Source organism: Panulirus ornatus, chromosome 9, assembly GCF_036320965.1.
Source record: "Panulirus ornatus isolate Po-2019 chromosome 9, ASM3632096v1, whole genome shotgun sequence".
Lineage (NCBI taxonomy): Eukaryota > Metazoa > Arthropoda > Malacostraca > Decapoda > Palinuridae > Panulirus > Panulirus ornatus.
This window is the reverse complement of record NC_092232.1, coordinates 37,220,481-37,241,300: the sequence shown is the minus strand read 5'-3', so window position 1 is coordinate 37,241,300 and position 20,820 is coordinate 37,220,481. Positions and strand designations below refer to the sequence as shown.

The 20,820-nt window shown below is 44.3% G+C and overlaps 1 protein-coding gene across 2 annotated transcripts in view; it reads right to left on the bottom strand.

Annotated features, from left to right (window-relative positions):
- Positions 1 to 3,563: 3,563 nt before the first annotated feature.
- The window catches only part of LOC139750343 (salivary peroxidase/catechol oxidase-like), a 33,546-nt gene continuing 16,289 nt past the window's right edge, over positions 3,564 to 20,820 (bottom strand). The window contains exons 7-16 of one of the 2 annotated variants that reach the window (XM_071665026.1): positions 20,537 to 20,694; positions 14,692 to 14,809; positions 14,241 to 14,366; positions 12,656 to 12,826; positions 11,896 to 12,049; positions 11,359 to 11,525; positions 10,848 to 10,942; positions 8,108 to 8,251; positions 6,688 to 6,860; positions 3,564 to 4,377 (exon numbers count right to left, since the gene is read on the bottom strand). In XM_071665026.1, coding sequence (XP_071521127.1) covers positions 4,277 to 4,377; positions 6,688 to 6,860; positions 8,108 to 8,251; positions 10,848 to 10,942; positions 11,359 to 11,525; positions 11,896 to 12,049; positions 12,656 to 12,826; positions 14,241 to 14,366; positions 14,692 to 14,809; positions 20,537 to 20,694 — 1,407 coding nt within the window. In that variant the 3' untranslated portion in view covers positions 3,564 to 4,276. Of the gene's footprint in view, positions 4,382 to 6,687; positions 6,861 to 8,107; positions 8,252 to 10,847; positions 10,943 to 11,358; positions 11,526 to 11,895; positions 12,050 to 12,655; positions 12,827 to 14,240; positions 14,367 to 14,691; positions 14,810 to 20,536; positions 20,695 to 20,820 lie in introns of both variants that reach the window. The other variant, XM_071665025.1, reaches the window with a different exon arrangement.

The following is a 20,820-nucleotide window of genomic DNA, read 5'->3' as shown; positions in this document are numbered from 1 at the left end:
TGTCGAAAACTTCACACAACTTTCCTCTCTCCTTTGACTGCTCTATAATGCCACCTCTTGATTTAATGACCATACTTGGTATTACTGTAACAATAACTACTTTGAACGCTCCACATTACGGAAATAGCGAAATCTACCTCTGAAACTGGGAGTCCTGTTTAGTTGTCGAAATCTGATTTCTTCTGAAAAGTTGCGCGGTTTGTACAAAGGATTGATTCATTCTTGTACGGTGTACTGCTCTCACACCTGGGGTGGTTCTAGCTATGCATCTTTACTTGACAGAGTCGTAGGCGGTCCCACTTATAAGCTCTCCCAGGCTAACTTCAAAACTTGACTCCCTTGCCCTAGGCCGCAATGTTAGTTCACTTTCCCTCTTTTATGGGTATTACTTTTGTTTTTGCTCCCGAGAGCTGACTGCTTGTGTGCCCCCACCACTAGCTAGACCACGCAATACTCGGCAAGCTGCTGCGTCACATGGTTACTGTGTGGCCGTTGGCAACTCGGGGAAAAGCCGTTTTGATAACAGTTTCTTTCCCTACACCTCGAAGCGTTGGAACTCTCTACCATCTCATATTTCCAATTGCAATGACATATTTCAAAAGAGAGGTTTACCATTCCTGCAAAATTCATAAATGGTTTTCCTTGTCTCTTCATTCCCTTTATGCTTCAGTTAAGGCTTGGCCTTAATGTGTTCCTTTGCTCGTGATTGTACCTTCAAATATAAAACATAGACGGAATAAAGTGCTGTAGCTTCGTACGTGAGTGATGTCCAACGTAGGGAGGAGGTAGGAGGGAGCACCTTCTGTTGCTTCCATTATTACTGTGCAAGAAGGTCGTCGTGGTTTGTACAACGATTGTGTTTACTATATTCAAATGAACTTCTTCCCCATTAAACTAAGGTTCTTGGTACATACATTTTCTTTCATGCCTTGGTACATGACAGAATTACATGTTTACAACTTATAGGACGTAATTCAACAATGAGAGTATTTGTTCCTATACTTACGATTATATATATATTACATTCACTTACTTGCTTTTTCTCCTTTCTCTTTCGGGCCGCAGGAGAGACAAATGTGGGTCACATGCGGTGTGCCGCATGTGACCCACATTTATAACTATGTAAAAGATATCCCTTGCGACGTTTGACCTCAAATTTCATGCTTAGGGAGACACTTCAGTCTGTTAGGTAAACATGGGGCAAGGCAATAACGTAACTCAAAATGTTCGTCATAGGTACGAATCAGCTGGTGGAGGTGTGTAGGACGTGTGAAGGAGCGTAGCAGATCGAGTACTGGGCTGAGGTTGCAGTGATACGAGGGCATGGAAATGGTTGTTTGACTTCATGGATAAAGCTGAGGAAGCTCTTCATGGGTTATATGAAAGGCTAAGAAGATTAATACCAACAAGACATTAATGTCTTAGGAAGGAGGATTATAATGCAAAGAAATTTGTGTCTGCGTGTGAACTCTGGTATACGAGAAGTGATAGTTAAACAAGGGTTTATATGCATTGTAAAGAAGGTTAACAGGAGACAAGATGGAAGCAAAATAGAATTTCAGCAACCATTTCTTTTTTTCTAGTGACCGACAAATTGCAGGCAGAACATACCCCATCCACAGCTATCTCAATTGATAAGAATATATTGCGAGAAAATTAGACTAATCAGACTTTCTCAGATCTTCCTAGACCTGACCCTTGGAAACAGAATCGTTTAATAAGACGGGAAGACGAAAGAAGGAAGAGAATTCTACATTTTCGCTGTTCGATGAAAGTATCAGAGGTCGATCTTCATGTGGCTGGACTCGACGCAAACCATGGGGAGCAGCAGCCAAATGCCTGCCACCGGTCCAACCCTTGGTGGCGGGGCCACAAGCAGAGTGACAGCAGCGGCCGGTATGATACGTGAGGAACAAGTAGTGTGCAGCGACGTCACAGTAGACAGGAGGGGTTGGTTGGAGAGAGGCAGTTCCTGGAGAACCGAGACGAAATGATTTTGATGCCACTCCAGGTAAAATGGGAGGAGAGAAGAGCAGTACTCCACAATGGGGGAAATAAGGCCCCCTGTATAACTGCTTACAATATCAATAGCCACACCTGTACAGCATAACAGCTTTTGGGAAGCAGACACTGGGATGATCATACGGGTTTTCTAGGACAGAGTGGAGGATATAGTTATGGCCAGTTTGTTGAATTACGGAAAACGGGGAACCGAATGACTTTTAGCGAGGTATATACGTAGAAATAGAGTTCCATCACTAAGGAATTCAACCTGGTTACTGCTTCCCCGCCCAGAGAGGCTGGACAGGCCTAGAGAGAGAGAGGATACATGTTCTGTGCGAGGAGGACAATCAGGGGGAAGGAACAGCTAGTTGAAAGTTGTAGAATGAGATTATCTGCCCGTGTGAACAGCGTTAGAAGATAAGAGACGATACTAAGGGAAAGAACTCGTGTTGGGTGTTTGAGTATAGGTTTTTGAGGTTTAGAGAGGGTCTCTCTGCTCTACCGGGGTCATCCTAGGTAAACTCTGATCATTCTCAACCCGTGTGTTCCAATTCCCTGCATAGAGAATACCAGGGCGTGGATACGAATAGAACACTGCTTCGTGGCCGTACGTTAGAGAGTCAAAGTGTTGATACCTCAAGAAATCAGGGGGAAAATGCACGGAAAAAAAAAATCATAGTTATGGAGGGTAGAGACAGAGGAAAACGGCATCCAAGTTGGAAGACTCAGGATCTACAAGAACAGCAATAAAAGTTCTGTAGGACAGTCAGCACGAACACTGCATCAAGAGCAGACACGATGGTAGAGTATTTGTTAGAGATTTGACAGAGCAAAGAGGAACCGCTGTGCAGTTGGTTTTCAGAACAACGAGTCAGAAGCAGATTGTCTTCCTACAGTGGGGAAGGTTAGACGAGATCACAAATGTTAAAGGAATAAACGGAGAAAGAGCTAGGACCAGGAACAGTGCCTGCAGGAATGAGGTGGATTTCATGCGTTTGACGACAGTCAAGGGAAGACTTGACATTCTCGAACCGTGACGTGGTGCCAATACGGAGCTGCAGAAACGTAAAACGTTTTTGCCGGAATTTTTCACTCGATCAAGACAGGAAACTCGAGTGTAGATACTGATGTGTGTGTGTTATGTAGTGGGAGATGTGGAGTGGGTAGGGGACGTGGCTGCGAGTGGAACAGGGAGTAAAGGATGGATGCCACAGGTTGCCACGACACATACGAGACTTGGCCACCATCACATCTCACTGCCAGGGGAGAGTCACCTTCGGCGTGGTAACATATCATGAAGGGACCAGGAGTGCAATCTTGTCAAAGAAACTCACTTTAAAGGAGTCCACTCCCCTGCTACTGATTGTAGGGCACTCTTGAAGCTGCAGGGGCTCCATTTAAGGGGTCGTGGAGTTTCAACATACTGCATAAACGCACACACTCACACACACACATACATATATATATATATATATATATATATATATATATATATATATATATATATATATATATATAATATATATATATACACGAAAAGAATGTAAAATAAAACAAAGTTATCTACTAAAGTTATAATCTTAACAACAACAACAACAACGGCCAAGAGTATATTATTAACAGTTATAAAGAATTTCATAAGAGTAAACATATCCATGACCTTTACCATAACATGGTATTATTACCAAGTCTCCAGTCAAGTCTGGTGAAGATCAAAGGTTTGAGCTGGCCTAACCTGGGGTGACTACCGAACTAATCAAGATGATAGACTTGTTCATACCAGGGGAACATTATGAATATGGGCTCCTTCTGTGCTACATAGTCAACTACACCAAGACTAAGGAACATGTGTTGTTCCTGATACATCTCAAAGTCCATATTCCATTGCCTATGTACGTCACCTACATGTTGTCATCATGTTAACTCGTTTCCGAGTTCTCTCGAACGCGTTCACTCTTATTAGTGTCGCGTTTTCGATGGGTCATCACACTTCGTCGAGGCTGCACAGTTACTATGTCCTCGTATGAAAGGGTTCACATTTATCTAAGCCAACGTGTCATCAGTATACCTTACACTGCTGTATCGATCTGCACTGGATCACCAGAGTTAAGATGGTCCAGATGGTTGTGAAGTGAGTTACTCTTCCCTCTATACCATACGTTTATGTCAGCTTTCTCGTCTCTCTAGTAAATAGTCAGGTACATTACTGTCTCCACATGACAAGCTCTTGGCTCCGACCACCGCGTCAGTGGCTGTTAACTTGCGGTGGTCATCAAGTCCTCGATCCGTGGTTCTGCTCCCTCCTGGGGCAGATCATCTTGCAGTAGTAGTCTGGACTGGACAGCTGGCAGCCCGACAGGTCACACTGGCACCGCACCTAGAGCAACACAAGGACGAGGTTATTATCTCACTGGAGCAACACAAGGATGAGGTTATTATCCCACTGGAGCAACACAAGGACGAGGTTATTATCCCACTGGAGCAACACAAGGACGAGGTTATTATCCCACTGGAGCAACACAAGGATGAGGTTATTATCCCACTGGAGCAACACAAGGACGAGGTTATTATCTCACTGGAGCAACACAAGGACGAGGTTATTATCTCACTGTAGCAACACAAGGACGAGGTTATTATCTCACTGGAGCAACACAAGGACGAGGTTATTATCTCACTGGAGCAACACAAGGACGAGGTTATTATCTCACTAGAGCAACACAAGGACGAGGTTATTATCTCACTGGAGCAACACAAGGACGAGGTTATTATCTCACTGGATCGTCACGACAACATTTCTTCACAGTCTGTCGTCCTCAAAAACAACCTCGATACATTCATGAATTACCCATTTCAGATCAACTGTGGAGAAATGGTGACCTTGTTCTAGCTTCGGTATTGCACAAAGCGGTGGTCTCCCGCCTGCACAAATTTTTACGATCCCTATTTTATCAACAATTTAGGAATTCCATTTATCAGGAAATCGGTTCAGTAATTCATAGCATAGCATGTCAAGATTTTTTTTCGTGAGCAAACATTATTCAAAATCGTCCACCACGACATCTGCTATGACTTTTATAGGCGTATATACTTTTTTGATTATACAAAAAATAGATACTTCAAATACTTTGCAATTAGCGGTAAACTACTCCAGAAATATATCATATATCATATGGAATAATACTTTTCGGAAACCAATCATGAATTGGATATTGGAGGCCATGGGGGAGGAGGTAAGGCTGGCCAACGGGGCATCACAGCTACAGACCCCAGGTCATCAAGTGACAGAAACATCGCCAAGTAATTTGGAAAGATAAAGTCCTATTAACAATAGGGTTCATTATTATTCACTCGAAAGAAGTATTCACTCCTACCTAGAGGGACATTCTAATCTACAATGAAATAAAATTTCCCAAAATACATAACATATAGACAGGCATCTACCAAGTGTCCATGAGATAACCTGGAAGAAAACTGGGAAATTGACTGAATATTGTAATCTACCACGGTGGAAGCCCTTCACTGGATTGCTGAGGGAGACTCAACCCAATTTGAATCCTCAACTAAACAAAGAACACCAACATCATAAAGTACATGAATCCGTTCCAGCTCGAGTCATATGCCGCACGTTCATGTTGATTTCAGTGTTTTCGGATGTGTGACAAGATCACGGGTATACAGGCAGGGTCAACCACACTCACAGTGTCGACCGCAGCTGACGCTTCCCTCAAGTCCTGTGGGATAATTGTTATTGACATCTTGTGTTTGTTTTGTGAACTGTGTCAGGTTGTCAGCAAGAGGACGTGCAGGCGTCAGCAAGAGGACGTGCAGACGTCAGCAAGAGGACGTGCAGACGTCAGCAAGAGGACGTGCAGACGTCAGCAAGAGGACGTGCAGACGTCAGCAAGAGGACGTGCAGATGTCAGTAAGAGGATGTCCAGACGTCGGCAAGAAGACGCGCAGACGTCAGCAAGAGGACATGCAGAAGTATAAGTGTGAGAACATCTGTATAAGTGTTAAAAGAACGTCTGTATAAGTGAGAACATCAGTATAAGTGTGTTAAGAAGACGTCTGTATAAGTGTTAAAAGAACAACTGTACAAGTGTGTTAAGAGAACTTCTGTATAGTGTGAACATCTGTACAGATGTGAGAATATCTGGGTAGATGTTAGAACATCTGGGTGACTACAATTCCTTGGTATAATCAGACTGGCAACAGATCACCAGGGCTAGGCCCTGTGATCCAGTACCATCCTCCTCGCCTCCACCCACAAGTTTCTGTTTACCGCATTCCTATGAAGTCTTCAATAACCTCCTTTCAAATTCCTCCAGTCTCATGTCCCTCTCTCCTATACTTAACAACCAAGAAACATCTTCAAGCCATCTCCAGCCACCTTGACCTAAAGCACAGTTCCCTAAAACAGAACTCTTCAGTCAGTCCCTTAAAGTCCACGTTTCATTAACTTGGGCAGACTCATGACTCCAGTCACAAACAAATAGTCGTCCCTGAACTTGCTCTCTCTCTCTCTCTCTCTCTCTCTCTCTCTCTCTCTCTCTCTCTCTCTCTCTCTCTCTCTCTGATCCTTCTTATCTTGTCATACTGGATAGATAAACGACGTCATACATTTCTATGTTCTCACAAATTTCCCTGAAGCTTTCTAAGAGGTCTAGATTCTATCGACACAGCTTACCCGTCCATTTGGCTGGCAGACACAGAGGAGGCACGAGGACACGGGGACCTTACTGGGGGCGCGGTAGACCTTCCCTTCGTGCCGACACAGGCCTGGTTCCGCGTCAGGTTCCTCCCTCCATAGACTGAGGTTGGTGGCGGGCAGACTGCTACACACACGCAGCGGGTTCCTGCTCGTGAACAACACACACACACACAAGAGTCACTAGGAAGACCGAGTCTATCACCCTCATAATCACCATCATGTAGCCCTTAAGCACGACCATCTGACCTTGAGGGATGATGCCGTGGCCTTCGACCTAACCTTTCAGGATCAGGTCGAAGGTCACGCCATCATTCTTAGGGGTCACAACGTCGCGTTGAAAATGATTAATGAATGAAACAAATGTTGACATTCGAGTCTCGAGCACACTTCTCCCGTCCACCAGTTTCATTACCGTCCTGGTTGGTGAAGCCATCAATGTCGTAGTCACAGTTCCCTGGCCAGTCTGGTGAGGAGGGGATTGCCAGGTATGGTTTGTGGTAGCGTGGTGGAGGAGGGATGGCTGCGGTAGCGAGGGGAGGGAAGCAGGAGGACTGTGGAAGTCTGGGATGTAATCCATTATGTTTATTGTAAGAGTAACTCAAGCTTGTATGTCTCCCGATATACCCAAAGTTAGTCTTGTATTTGCCTTAAAAGTTAAAGTTGGTTTAGCTGGATCTAAGTTTGTTCTACTATCACGTTACAGATAAGCTTTGCTTTTCAATCAGGTTGAACAGCTTATATTTTTGATCAGCCTCACAAAACTTCTACTATGTCGTCAAGCTGAAGATAAGCTTACTTTCTGTAAAGATGGATGAAGACAAGCTTGCCTTCTTTTAAGAAGGATGAAGACAAACTTACTTTATGTAAGGATGGATGAAGACAAGCTTACTTTCTTTTGGAAAGAAGGAAGACAAGCTTACCCTCTTTAAGGATGGATGAAGACAAGCTTACCTTCTTTAAGGATGGATGAAGACAAGCTTACCTTCTTTAAGGATGGATGAAGATAAGCTTACCTTCTTAAGGATGGATGAAGACAAGCTTACCTTCCTTAAGGATGGATGAAGACAAGCTTACCTTCCTTAAGGATGGATGAAGACGAGCTTACCTTCCTTAAGGATGGATGAAGACAAGCTTATTTTCTTTAAGGATGGATGAAAAAAATCATACTTCCATTCAGGACGGATGAAGATAAACATACCTTTTTATCAGTTTGGATATAAACTTATCTTTTTCCATCAGGAGTGAAGATAAGCTTTTCTTTCATCATACTGAAAATTAACTTCCTCTCACCTTCATGAAGCTTACTTTCTCTCGACAGACTGAATATATAAACACCTTCCATCTGACTAAAGATAATCTTACAGCCTTTTATCACAATGAAGATAAGCTTACGTTTCTTCATCAGGTTGAAAGTAAGCTTTGGGGGGGACTTGGGTATTGGCGTCATCCATGTTGTCACAGATGGTGCGGGCCAGGGAGCTGGTCCTCAGACTCTCCAGCTGCTCGTGTGAGAAGCCAGCATCCCCGCTCTCGTACCTGCAAAGACCTTGAAGAATACGACCCTCGAGCACGACTTTACGACCCTTGGGTATAGTAACTTGGCTCTCCAGCAGTCCCCAGTGGTCAAGCCGATGGTCACGTCACTGTACCAAAGGGTGGTGTGTTCATGGTCAAGTGGTTAGACCACTGGTTCATAAGATACTGACTCGCGACCCAGATTTGGTGCGTCGAGCCGTTCGAACAGGTCGCGAGACGTAGTGTTCAAATGGCAAAGACAAAAGAGTCATCCCTCTCAAGGAATAATAGTATTTACGTCTTAAGTTATTGCATTAATTTAAATCATTTTATTGTATTATATTGCTCTATTGCTTTATGAAGTAAGAATTAATAATACCAAGGTTGCAACGAACAAAATTTTGAGAGCCACTGGTTTACATGTTCATAAAAGCAGTTTTGAATTTTTATCAATACAGTGTTAATCAAACTACATCCAAGATTTATAATTCAAGGTGGAGCACATCCCCACTACCATCGTGATGTAAAGGCCTATCTTGAAAATCTGTCGAACAGATGAACTAGGCGAAGAGGTACTTGAAAGTTAGATCATATGGTTTATTGCCTTTTTTGATATACGTAAGGAAAACAAGCCATGTCCTTAGTTACTTTTTTCCTATCATTAACTTGACGTCTCCTTTTTCAGTGGATTCGTTTACTCTATTCACATGAATTTCTTTCCCATTGGTCTGATGTTCTTGGTAAATACAATTCCGTTCATATGTAACTACAATTCTTGCCTTAATGAGAAGAATCTCAAACTAAACAATGGCCTCATTTGCACATTAAAAACCTCTGTCAATGTATGAAGCAAAGAAACCATAGCTCACCATAACACAGCCAAGCACCACACACCATTCCATGGTCTGTTTCCACTATTTCATCAGTCCTGGTTCATTCCACTGACGAAACATGAACACAGATCCCATCATTCACGTTATCAAATGCACGTCTCTCTCTCTCTCTCTCTCTCTCTCTCTCTCTCTCTCTCTCTATATATATATATATATATATATATATATATATATATATATATATATATATATATATATATTCAGGATCCGTTACCCCAGCACATATTTCATTCCATCCTCTCCTTTGTTTCAAGTCCAACACACATATCTTAGTCTTTCTGCGCTCATCGTTGCCATGTGGCCAAACCACTGTGGCACACCCTAGTAGACCGTCTCAATCAGACTACATTTTCTACTACACCTCCCTCTGACACTATCATCCCTCACTACACCTCCCTCTGACACTATCATCCCTCACTACACCTCCCTCTGACACTATCATCCCTCACTACACCTCCCTCTGACACTATCATCCCTCACTACACCTCCCTCTGACACTATCATCCCTCACTACACCTCCCTCTGACACTATCATCCCTCACTACACTTCGCTCTGACACTATCATACCTCATCCGTCTCATCAGACGTCTTCCTCAACTAAGTTAATACCAGCACCTCCAATGATCTTCCATCGTTTTCCTTCCACTTGCTTCTAAAGCCAACGGCGCATCTGTGCAGGTCTTTCGGGGACTTTAGACATACGAAACTTTACCCTTTCATGACACTGGCCTCTCCCTCCACACGCCCTTAATGCACCAGGGGACTCAGTCCCTTCTCTCGCTCTATGACGCTCAAGGTTCCATCCACTGGGAAGTCCAGTTATCCAAAACATTACACTTTCTCCAGTCTTTCAGGCTCTCCTTATTCCAACCCACGCTCAAAACCACCACCCTGCTTCACCCCTCGCTGCGCTGCCTCAACTTGCTTCTTTCAAACACGTTTCCAAAGTCTGAGACCAGTCTCTCTCTCTCTCTCTCTCTCTCTCTCTCTCTCTCTCTCTCTCTCTCTCTCTCTCTCTCTCGTCACCAGAAACGTGTCATCTGCTAACAAATCGACCTATCAAGATCCCCCACCCACACAGTCCCCAACATACTGTATACAAGCCCATCGCCCCAAGAGCCTCAACCAAATGTCCACGAACAGATTCAAACAGTTGACATCACACACACCTGACAGATCCACCTTCACCGGGAACCACTCACTCTCCTGCCTTCCTCCTCGCACACCATGCACTGTTGTCCAGGTAAAAGTTTCACTCATGCCAAAGATTCGTAACACATTACAGAATACATCTAACTATGTCAGGCACCCTATCCAGATGTATAAATCCCACATACAAATCCCCCTCTTTTTTTCGAGGTAATCCTTAAATTTTTCAAGGCAAACATCACGTTCTTTCAGCTTCACATTTTATCCATCTACATAATCTAGGGAAAATAAACCTTTCGATCCGATTGTTCCAGATCAACTAATATTGTACCTTAACTAGTCAAATGTTGTACGTACTCATCTACAGAATATTTAGGAGGTACTCATCTCACAGATCACATCCTCACAACAGAGACATAGCATAACATGTTTTATAATTATTCAGACCAGGTAGTCACACTGAAGGTCACTACTACAGGAATGAAGCTGAAGAAAATATACCGCAAATGTACGAGACTCTACATCAGAGTGGCTCCAGACTACAACACAGTCATCGAACTGAAACCAAACTTACCAAAATCGGTCGCCAGTTTTTAAGATAAGGAACTGTTGGGTTATGATGCAGGCGAAGGTTGGCCCCACCAGAGCACCAGGCAAGTGGTCCTCTCCCTGAGGGAAACACATTAGCGTTAGCAACGGTGATGAAGGAAGACGAGTGGTACAATATACAAGTATTACTGGCTAACGTGACATCATCTGCAGTGTCTTTCTCCCTCTGGTTCACATGATGTTTCTGTCCTACAAAGGAAAGCGCTTTTTACACTTACTTCTTCACACAAATCATCCAAGTCTTGAAATACACAGTATTACATTCTTTATGATGGCAGATTAGCATAATAGACAATTGGAACGTTCAGTAAAGGAGCTGAGCAATATTGTGTAACATTCCCTATTGTCTGTTGTACTTCAGTCCTGACCAAATGCATTTTGTACGTAAACATAAGTCATTCGTGCATCCTTTCGTGTAGTTACTGAAGCAATTCCAGCTAAGCGTAGCCATGTGAAGCAACAACTCGCATCCTCACCAGTCCTCCAACAAAGAGATCCACGTCCTGGACGTGGGTGTAGGTCGCCTTCAAGATGGCAATAATCTCGTCCGCCATGAGGGGCTTCAGGTCATGGAAACTGGAAACTTCCCTGATGCCACAGACAGAGAGGTAGGTGACGTATGACGCCAGACCATGGTCTCGACCTGACCACAACACAGTAACATTAATGTTTGCAGGTTATGTCAACTTATACTATAGTACACCCTGTACATCCTGGCTCACACCTGCACCAAGGAAATGTGAATAACTACTCGAAAGATATAAGTCTGATGAAGTCGTGTTTTTGACTGTAGTCAGAATGAAACTGTCATTCATTATGTATGGAGGTCGATGTTAGATATTACAAACTGGCTTAAACAAAGAAAAAACTATTCGATTATTTAATAATGACTCCTTGATTACCGTCTACTCGCAATCTACAAATGTCTACTGTCACAAAGATCTAGTCACAGTTTCCTACGATAATGTATCAAGTCTTAAGTCTACCCTAATGAAAATAGATCGTAAACAAACCTCTTAAAATGTTCAAGACAAAGAGATCTTCTCCTGAATGAGGTTTACCCTCTTTCTTGAAGAGCTTGTGTCGCACACTGTCTGCGAGGCTGAGGTCACTGGGACTCGCGGCCAGCTGTATCATACCACGGAGCACGTAGTCGTAATGTCTCTCCTGGAAAACACAAGAGGCGAAGCTTTCAGGATGTACTGCGCCATGCTTAGGGTCAGCGGTGACACGTCATTCAGGTGGGCAGCAAGTTCATCCAACAGGAAAGGGCAACCCTGTTCTTTCCCAGCCTCCAGGACTGGGTAGAGAGAGAGAGAGAGAGAGAGAGAGAGAGAGAGAGAGAGAGAGAGAGAGAGAGAGCGCACAGTTTTGCTGTTAATATAAATCCAACAAAAGGTGCCTCGTAATCTGGATTACATTAGATATCAAATATTTCTCAATTCATATGTTGACAGTGATATCATTCCTATCCTCGGTAAGCAAGACGTTACTCTAAATTTGTATGTTGAAATAATTACTTCAAGATGATTCACGTACTGGAGGTCAACTCTCTATTACAAAATTTAACGATAAATTTCAAGAATTATTCGAAGTGCTTCCATTGCTGTCACCAACTAGTGTAACTGAGGTTAAACAATCCAATCATTAATCGTAACGACCATAACACGAGAGGCTGGCATTCAATTATCAGTTATTAACATTTACCACAACTGTTTCTTTTGGTAGTGGAGGGTACAAGGGCGTTTAACAGCTGGTCCTTCATGAACTCACCGACAATATGAAGGTAGTGTTATGGAAGGTCGTCTCTATGGGTACGGTGGAGTGGAGTTGGTAGTGAGGATCAATAAGAACGAGTGTGTTGGGGATCTGGGAGTGTCCCATCCTGAAGGCAGCTGTGGAGAACTCGTTCAGGATGGCTGGGTTCACCTTGTCATCATAACCCTGAAATATAAAGTCGTATCAAGGTTCATTTCCTGGTCGTCATCTGGGGCAGCACTTTACCACGATTTCAACATGAATGAAGCTTACGGATGCCTGAACCTTGTGGTCAACTTTGTAGAATTTACAGAGTAATTCATTACGACCGTTACGATCTCTTGAACCAGTAATGACACATGAAACACGTCTCTGTTCTACTCTGTTACTTATTCCTATATTCTCTCTGAAGCGCAAGACTTCAGAGGGAAATGATAATGCAGAAAAGTATATTTTCCAACACCAATTCCGGCTCTCTCTATACACGTACCAAGACACTAACAAGTGACCATGTTTACTCATGAGGATAACCATACGAGCATATATTCTCAACATCTGCTACTTACAGTATCTACATTTGGAGATTCGTTATGTCTTTGCACTCAGCGATATCTCAAGACATCCAAGATACATCATCATCTTCCCAGAGAAAGACTATCATCTCACACTCAAGTGACACAAATATATACTTTTCTTCCAGCTAACTCCATCTCCTGTTTTCTTTTCTCTCGTCCTTCCTCACAGTCAGTGATAACTTATCAACTGACACTTTACCACACACTACATTGTACTGCTCCTGCTGGAGGTGTGGGCACCAGCTGCTCCTGCTGGAGGTGTGAGCACCAGCGGCCACTTGCTCTCCTTATGTTCCCTTGTATCTCACATCCTCAGTTCGCGTCTGGCTCCATCCCAGATCATAACATTACGCATCACCACAAGAATCCTCCGTTACTTTAAAGTACAATAATAATTCATAATTCATAATACAGTGGTCCCAGCGCCACATGGTTGTTGCAATGACGAAAATTACTCCCACATTAAACTTGTCTATAATACAGGAATCACGTACAAACACGTACTTGGTATTATCAGAATGATCACGTTGCATGATATGAGAATCACATACAAACACGTACTTGGTATTATCAGAATCACTTAGACGGGATGACACGATACATAGCATCATCATCAGGAGCACGCAATCCTTGGTGTGTATTACAATGAACCCTTATCACATACTTCATATTAACACACACACACACACACACACACACACCATAATTTGACATCACATGAATCATATAAATGATTCACATCACAAGGGTCACCAATACCACAAGGGTTATATTACAATGAACACTAATGCTACATACGTGTCAATACTACAAAATCTCTCACACCACATTCTTATCAATGTACATAGAACCGTTCATGCCACACGCATGTACACGATAAACATCTCTCCAATTATCACCCTTGACAATAAGATAACCTTTATTTTCAGTACGTGTTCTTTAAGCAGTTTAAATCGTGATTAAATGAGGTTTTTCAAATGTTCCTCTGCACATCATCTGAATTCAAAGTCAGCTACTTTACGTACCAGAAAGTATCCGTCGTGTTGAGGAATGAGCTTGTGTCTGGCAGCTTTCTCATAACCAATCACTACAGGAAGGTATTCCTTGTAGAGCGAGTGCTGATACTGAGCAATGTTCACTCTACGAGCCTCCTGTAGGAAGTCGATGGTCAAATTAGGAGCATACGGGACGTACGGAAGACATGAAGACATCATAAATGATCTTAACATTGACGTATGAATGAAGACTAAGGTAAAATACTGAACCTTGAAGACTGATGATGCTAAAAGGAAGGTTTCAAAACTCGATTGATCAACAGCGACAGCAAAAGTAATCGACCAGTCTTGCCATGTGTCGGGCAGTTCACTGTGATTATGTTATGGAAGTTTGTATAGCCAACACTCCCTTGCGAGAGGTAGCGCACACCATCCTCTACTCTACTCCTCCGTCAGCAGGAGCCCCTCACCACGCACGTACCTGGTAGATCCTCTCGTCCTGCCAGTGAGGGTTGAGCCACCGCAGGGCCTCGGCCAGACGGTTATGTTCCCTGTGGTACAACGTATGGATCACCGAAAGGCCAAGGTTCTCGTTCACTCTGCGGGGGAAATGATATGATGCTTGAAATACCCGAGACATGGCTGGTTCATGATCAACACCGTCCATGGCTGGTCGGTCCATGATCAACACCGTCCATGGCTGGTCGGTCCATGATCAACAGCGTCCATGGCTGGTCGGTCCATGATCAACAGCGTCCATGGCTGGTCGGTCCATGATCAACAGCGTCCATGGCTGGCCCATGATCAACACCGTCCATGGCTGGTCCATGATCAACACCATCTATGGCTGGTCCATGATCAACACCGCCCATGTCAACTTCCAGACCATCTACAACAAGAGCAGTGGGCAATTATTCATTTGCTTTGCACTGGCCTAATTTCTCGTGGTAACGTCCGCATTAAGAAATACAAATCTCTCGTTGCATTTCTTATTGTATAGAATCCAGAGTTAATGTACAAATCTCACAGTATGGTTAGGTTACGTTACGTTATGTTGTCTCATTAAGTCGTTCGTGTTTAGCTTCACTTGTAGTTTTTCGTTCCTTCACGCACGTTAGTTCCTTCGTGTGGGCCAACCTTGCCAACGTCTGGGAAGGTGAGGTGATAAGAACTGCCGCGTGACGAATGTTAGATAAGAACTGCCGCGTGACGAGTGTTAGATAAGAACTGTCGCGTGACGAGTGTTAGATAAGAACTGTCGCGTGACGAGTGTTAGATAAGAACTGTCGCGTGACGAGTGTTAGATAAGAACTGTCGCGTGACGAGTGTTAGATAAGAACTGTCGCGTGACGAGTGTTAGATAAGAACTGTCGCGTGACGAGTGTTAGATAAGAACTGTCGCGTGACGAGTGTTAGATAAGAACTGTCGCGTGACGAGTGTTAGATAAGAACTGTCGCGTGACGAGTGTTAGATAAGAACTGTCGCGTGACGAGTGTTAGATAAGAACTGTCGCGTGACGAGTGTTAGATAAGAACTGTCGCGTGACGATTGTTAGATAAGAACTGTCGCGTGACGAGTGTTAGATAAGAACTGTCGCGTGACGAGTGTTAGATAAGAACTGTCGCGTGACGATTGTTAGATAAGAACTGTCGCGTGACGAGTGTTAGATAAGAACTGTCGCGTGACGAGTGTTAGATAAGAACTGCCGCGTGACGTGTGTTAGATTAGAACTGTCGCGTGACGAGTGTTAGATTAGAACTGTCGCGTGACGAGTGTTAGATAAGAACTGCCGCGTGACGAGTGTTAGATTAGAACTGTCGCGTGACGAGTGTTAGATTAGAACTGTCGCGTGACGAGTGTTAGATTAGAACTGTAGCGTGACGAGTGTTAGATTAGAACTGCCGCGTGACGAGTGTTAGATAAGCAGTGTCGCGTAACTCGTGTTAGATGATATGGCAGACCACTTCACAGTTCTCCCACATATACACGTTCAGGTCACAGTGAACAACTCTGTGAAAGAACGTTATCTTCCCAGATGGGTCCGATGAATTTCGTAATGATGAGAACGAACCGTGTTGTTCGTCAAGGGTTGGTGAGCGATAATATCAAGACCAAATTTCGTTATAACTAGGATAACCCCAATTGTTAAGTCGTTTCCATCGAAATATGAAATCAATATAAAATGTTATAGCAAATGCCAGACCAGACCAATGGGCCTAACTCAAAATCATTTGTTCGTGGTGTCACACATTGTCTCAACGTCAGCACTTGTTAGATCTACAAACAATAATAGACCATAGACACAAAAGGTCTGCTGGACCTCAAGCTTTGGTCTACTAGAAGACCCTAGCGGGTGGGTATAGCTAACGTCACACAGATCTTCCGGGATACGACTGAGTAGTTAAGAGAAGACCTCCTGGTTGTACAGGGAAATGTAGAAGCAAAGTTAGACATTGTTCAATGCAACGTTTGCGTCAAAATTCACAGAGAGAGAGAGAGAGAGAGAGAGAGAGAGAGAGAGAGAGAGAGAGAGAGAGAGAGAGAGAGCTCACACAGTGTTGGTATACAAGACACAAAATATACTTCATCCCAAAAGCCTCGGCAGCTGGTGGTCAGTAGTGAAGCCTGGAGAGAGGAGGGAGGGAGAGCACAGCGGAGCACCTACTGAGTGAGGACGGAGGGAGGAGACGACCACATACTCTGCCTTCACGACACTCGATCAATATCTGTGACTGGTAACATCATGGTTACTAATCTTTCCGTACCTCCACAGTTCATAGATTTTAGATAATTCTTTTATTAGTTCGGCTACAATATGCACGGGAGGTGACCTATGTATTAATTGTGTATACATGTTATGTTGTATGAGGAACTTGATATACAACTGCCAATACGTCAAACTAGTCAGTCATCCAGCCAGATACCTCATGCCCGTTATGCACGCCACACATTATCCTCGCAGTGTTCTATCACTCTCACATGCGCTGACATACACACACACCTAAATACAGTCAAACCCTAGAAGAGGATAGACGCGTTTTTGTGTCACTCCCAAGTTGCCAACGGTTAGTAAGAAGTTAGATTCGCTAAATACATTTCATGCCTGAGATAAACACGGGCCCAATCAAGAGAAAGCAATTGAAACATGACTCACCAAGACGACGCAAACTACCAGTTAGAATTACAAGCTTGAAATACTTAGAAGTTTCAATGAAGTGGTACAACCTGCTGACATTGTTGCTATCGAATGTCACCTGCCTGCCCTACAACACGGAAGACCTAGCCATCACCACCAGGTCAGGTCACAGCCAGGTCATAGCAATAACAGAGGCCTGGCGGATTACTCATAACATTTGTAGCCTGAGTGACGACACCGTCTTCTACCACCGTCGTACACCAAAGCTCGGGGAAGGTGAGACGCTCTTTAGCCACAGAGACCGTCATCCAGGTGGCACTGAGCGTGTGTGTAGGTCCGCTGGCGGTATGGGTTAAGGTTTCGCCCACATGACACCCACGTCCATCTGGGATCATCAGTCACTACGTAGGTCATCACCCGCTGCTGCTCCTCACTGGGGAGGCACTTGAAGAACACCTTACCTGCACGTCTGACGCTCAGGACGAGGTATCCTTGTTCTATACTTGTACGATGAGGAGATGTCATGAGATAGACATCAACATCTTCCTGATGTCATGAGATAGACACCACCATCTTCCTGATGTCATGAGATAGACATCATCTTCCTGATGTCATGAGATAGACATCACCATCTTCCTGATGTCATAAGATAGACATCATCTTCCTGATGTCATGAGATACACATCATCTTCCTGATGTCATGAGATACACATCATCTTCCTGATGTCATGAGATACACATCATCTTCCTGATGTCATGAGATACATATCATCTTCCTGATGTCATGAGATAGACAACACCATCTTCCCACCAACAACTTTATCTCAGAAATCTTTACTTTCCCACGTCTGGTCAAAACATTCTTGACCTGATTCTTACTGATGTGGCTGACCACTACCTACATACCTACCACCCGAGCCTCCTCCTCCTCCTCCTCGGACGCAGTGCATGTTTATCACTGTTGTGGCCCCACGCCCCCACCATCACCCCAACACTACCGGACAGACACCAAAACTTATCGGCCACTTACTGACTTAACAAAGAGAAATTTCGGTTGTTGGGTAACTCGTCAGCACTGGACTCTCCATTCCGTCAGCAAACTCAACAACAAGGAGGCAGCACACCAAATTAACAACTTTGCCAATATTTGCCAACGATTCTCAACTCGACATCAGTTCCCTCCCAGCATACCTACCCACCTCACCCGAACACAGTAGAGGAATATCAAGCAGCTAAGCGCCTTCAACGTCTTAAAAGCAAACGCTCAACCACACTCATATAGCCTCAAGTTCAACTGGTAGAAGGAATTCTCTCATTGATTAGCGACACCGCTAATCAACGCTTAACTCAACTCAATCTAAAAGCCATACAGCTTGCAAAACAGCACATGTCACTCCACTACCCAAATCCAACAACCCAGTCTCTAAACAGCTTACATCCTGTTGCCATCACTGCAATCCCCAGTCTAATTTGTAAGTGTTTTATTCGAGTGGAACTACGCTGACATTACTGCTTCATGTAGACCCTTCAGCAGTCTGGAAACGTGAAGTCATACTTCACCATTCATTACCATCTCAGCCTCTAGACATCACTGGAAAACCGCGAGACCTCGGTGGCAATCACCTTCGTAGACCAGGGCTGTCGACTTGGTCATCCACAACGTCATCATTAAGACTACCGTCGATCTGGGATTACGTGCGAGTCTCGTCTCGTGGCTGACGGACATACTGACCGGGCGACACCATACCGTCCTCTGTAGGGGAGCCACATCGGCCTCACTACTACTTACATGCGGTGTGCCACAGGCGCCACTCTGCTTCCTTATCCTTATCTTTGACACCTTGAAGGACACAAACTACCGCTGGAGGTACGTAGACAACTCCACCTTTGGCATCACTATCAGCAACAACTCTCCTGGCTTCAGAACCCTTCAGCACGTCATCATCAACCTTCAGGAGTGGACTACGATCAACGACGTCATTATCAGCTATAGAAAGTGTGATGACGCACATCAACCTGGCCCAACACAAAATCCTGCTCACTGACAGCACATCCTGCCATCCTCCGGGTTGTCAGTAACGTCAACACTTCTTGGTTATCACTCCAGACGACGATGAAACCGAAGTCATGTCGATCCTATCACATATTCCTCATACCGTCTGTACCTTCTCCGCCGACTGAAATCTCATGGCGTCCCACCAACTGAGCTCAGGAATATCTATACCATCTTCATTCTGTCTAAGCTAACTTACGCTTCCTCAGCTGGATTCTCCTCACTACCAGCTACACAGTGGGATCAGCTTGGAGTGCAGAGCAGAGCATGCAGAATCATCCTAGGGTCCTCTTACCCCACCGACCAAGAGCGAGACTCATCTCGCCGAACGTGTCTATTATGTCCGACCAAGACTGGCAGCTCACACGGCAGTCTGACAATAAACTGCTGATACACCGCCGTCACAGAGAGACCCCTTCCCTCAACCGACGCCCCTCCATCACTAACCACCGTTCGTTACTACGATCGACCTGTTCCAATCAGAGCTCGTACAGCCGCGTATGAGAACAGTCTTATAACCACCACTGTGAACTTTGTAAACAATCTAAGAACAAGTGCATATCTCCAAGTGAACAGCTCAGTTTCCGGTTATTAGTGTATATGGCATCTTAACTGTATTACTGTGACTATTCATCACTTAATGTTCAATTAAGTTCATAATGTGTAAACTATTCACACAGGTCAACATCAGTATAACACGTATACGACACACAGGTCAGCATCAGTATAACACGTGTGTACAACACACAGGTCAGCATTAGTATAACACGTGTGTACAACACAGAGGTCAGCATCAGTATAACACGTGTACAACACACAGGTCAGCATCAGTATAACATGTGTACAAGACACAGGTCAGCATCAGTATAACATGTGTACAAGACACAGGTCAGCATCAGTATAACACATGTGTACAACACACAGGTCAGCATCAGTATAACACATGTGTACAACACACAGGTCAGCATCAGTATAACACGCACAGGTCAGCATCAGTATAACACATGTGTACAAGACAGGTCAGCATTAGTATAACACATGTGTACAAGACACAGGTCAGCATCAGTATAACACGCACAGGTCAGCATCAGCATGACACGTGTGTACAAGACACAGGTCAGCATCATGGTACACACCTGCCATCGCCGGAGAAGAAGCACATTTGGTCTGGCGTGTTGCACTCGGCGAAGAAGTCGGCAGGCAGCGTCAAGAGGTGGTGACGGAGGCTGCTCTTCAGCAACCCACCGTAGAACTGGCGCAGCTGCTTCTCTGTACACTCGTCGTTGCCGTAGATCTGTGAGGGGGAGACAGTACCCGTGTACCTAGCTCATGCTTGACCGCGGATATTCAAGTTATGCCGCTGGAGAATGCGGGCTGACCGCAGACGCCATAGCGGAGGAGAAAGTAATGATAACAGAGA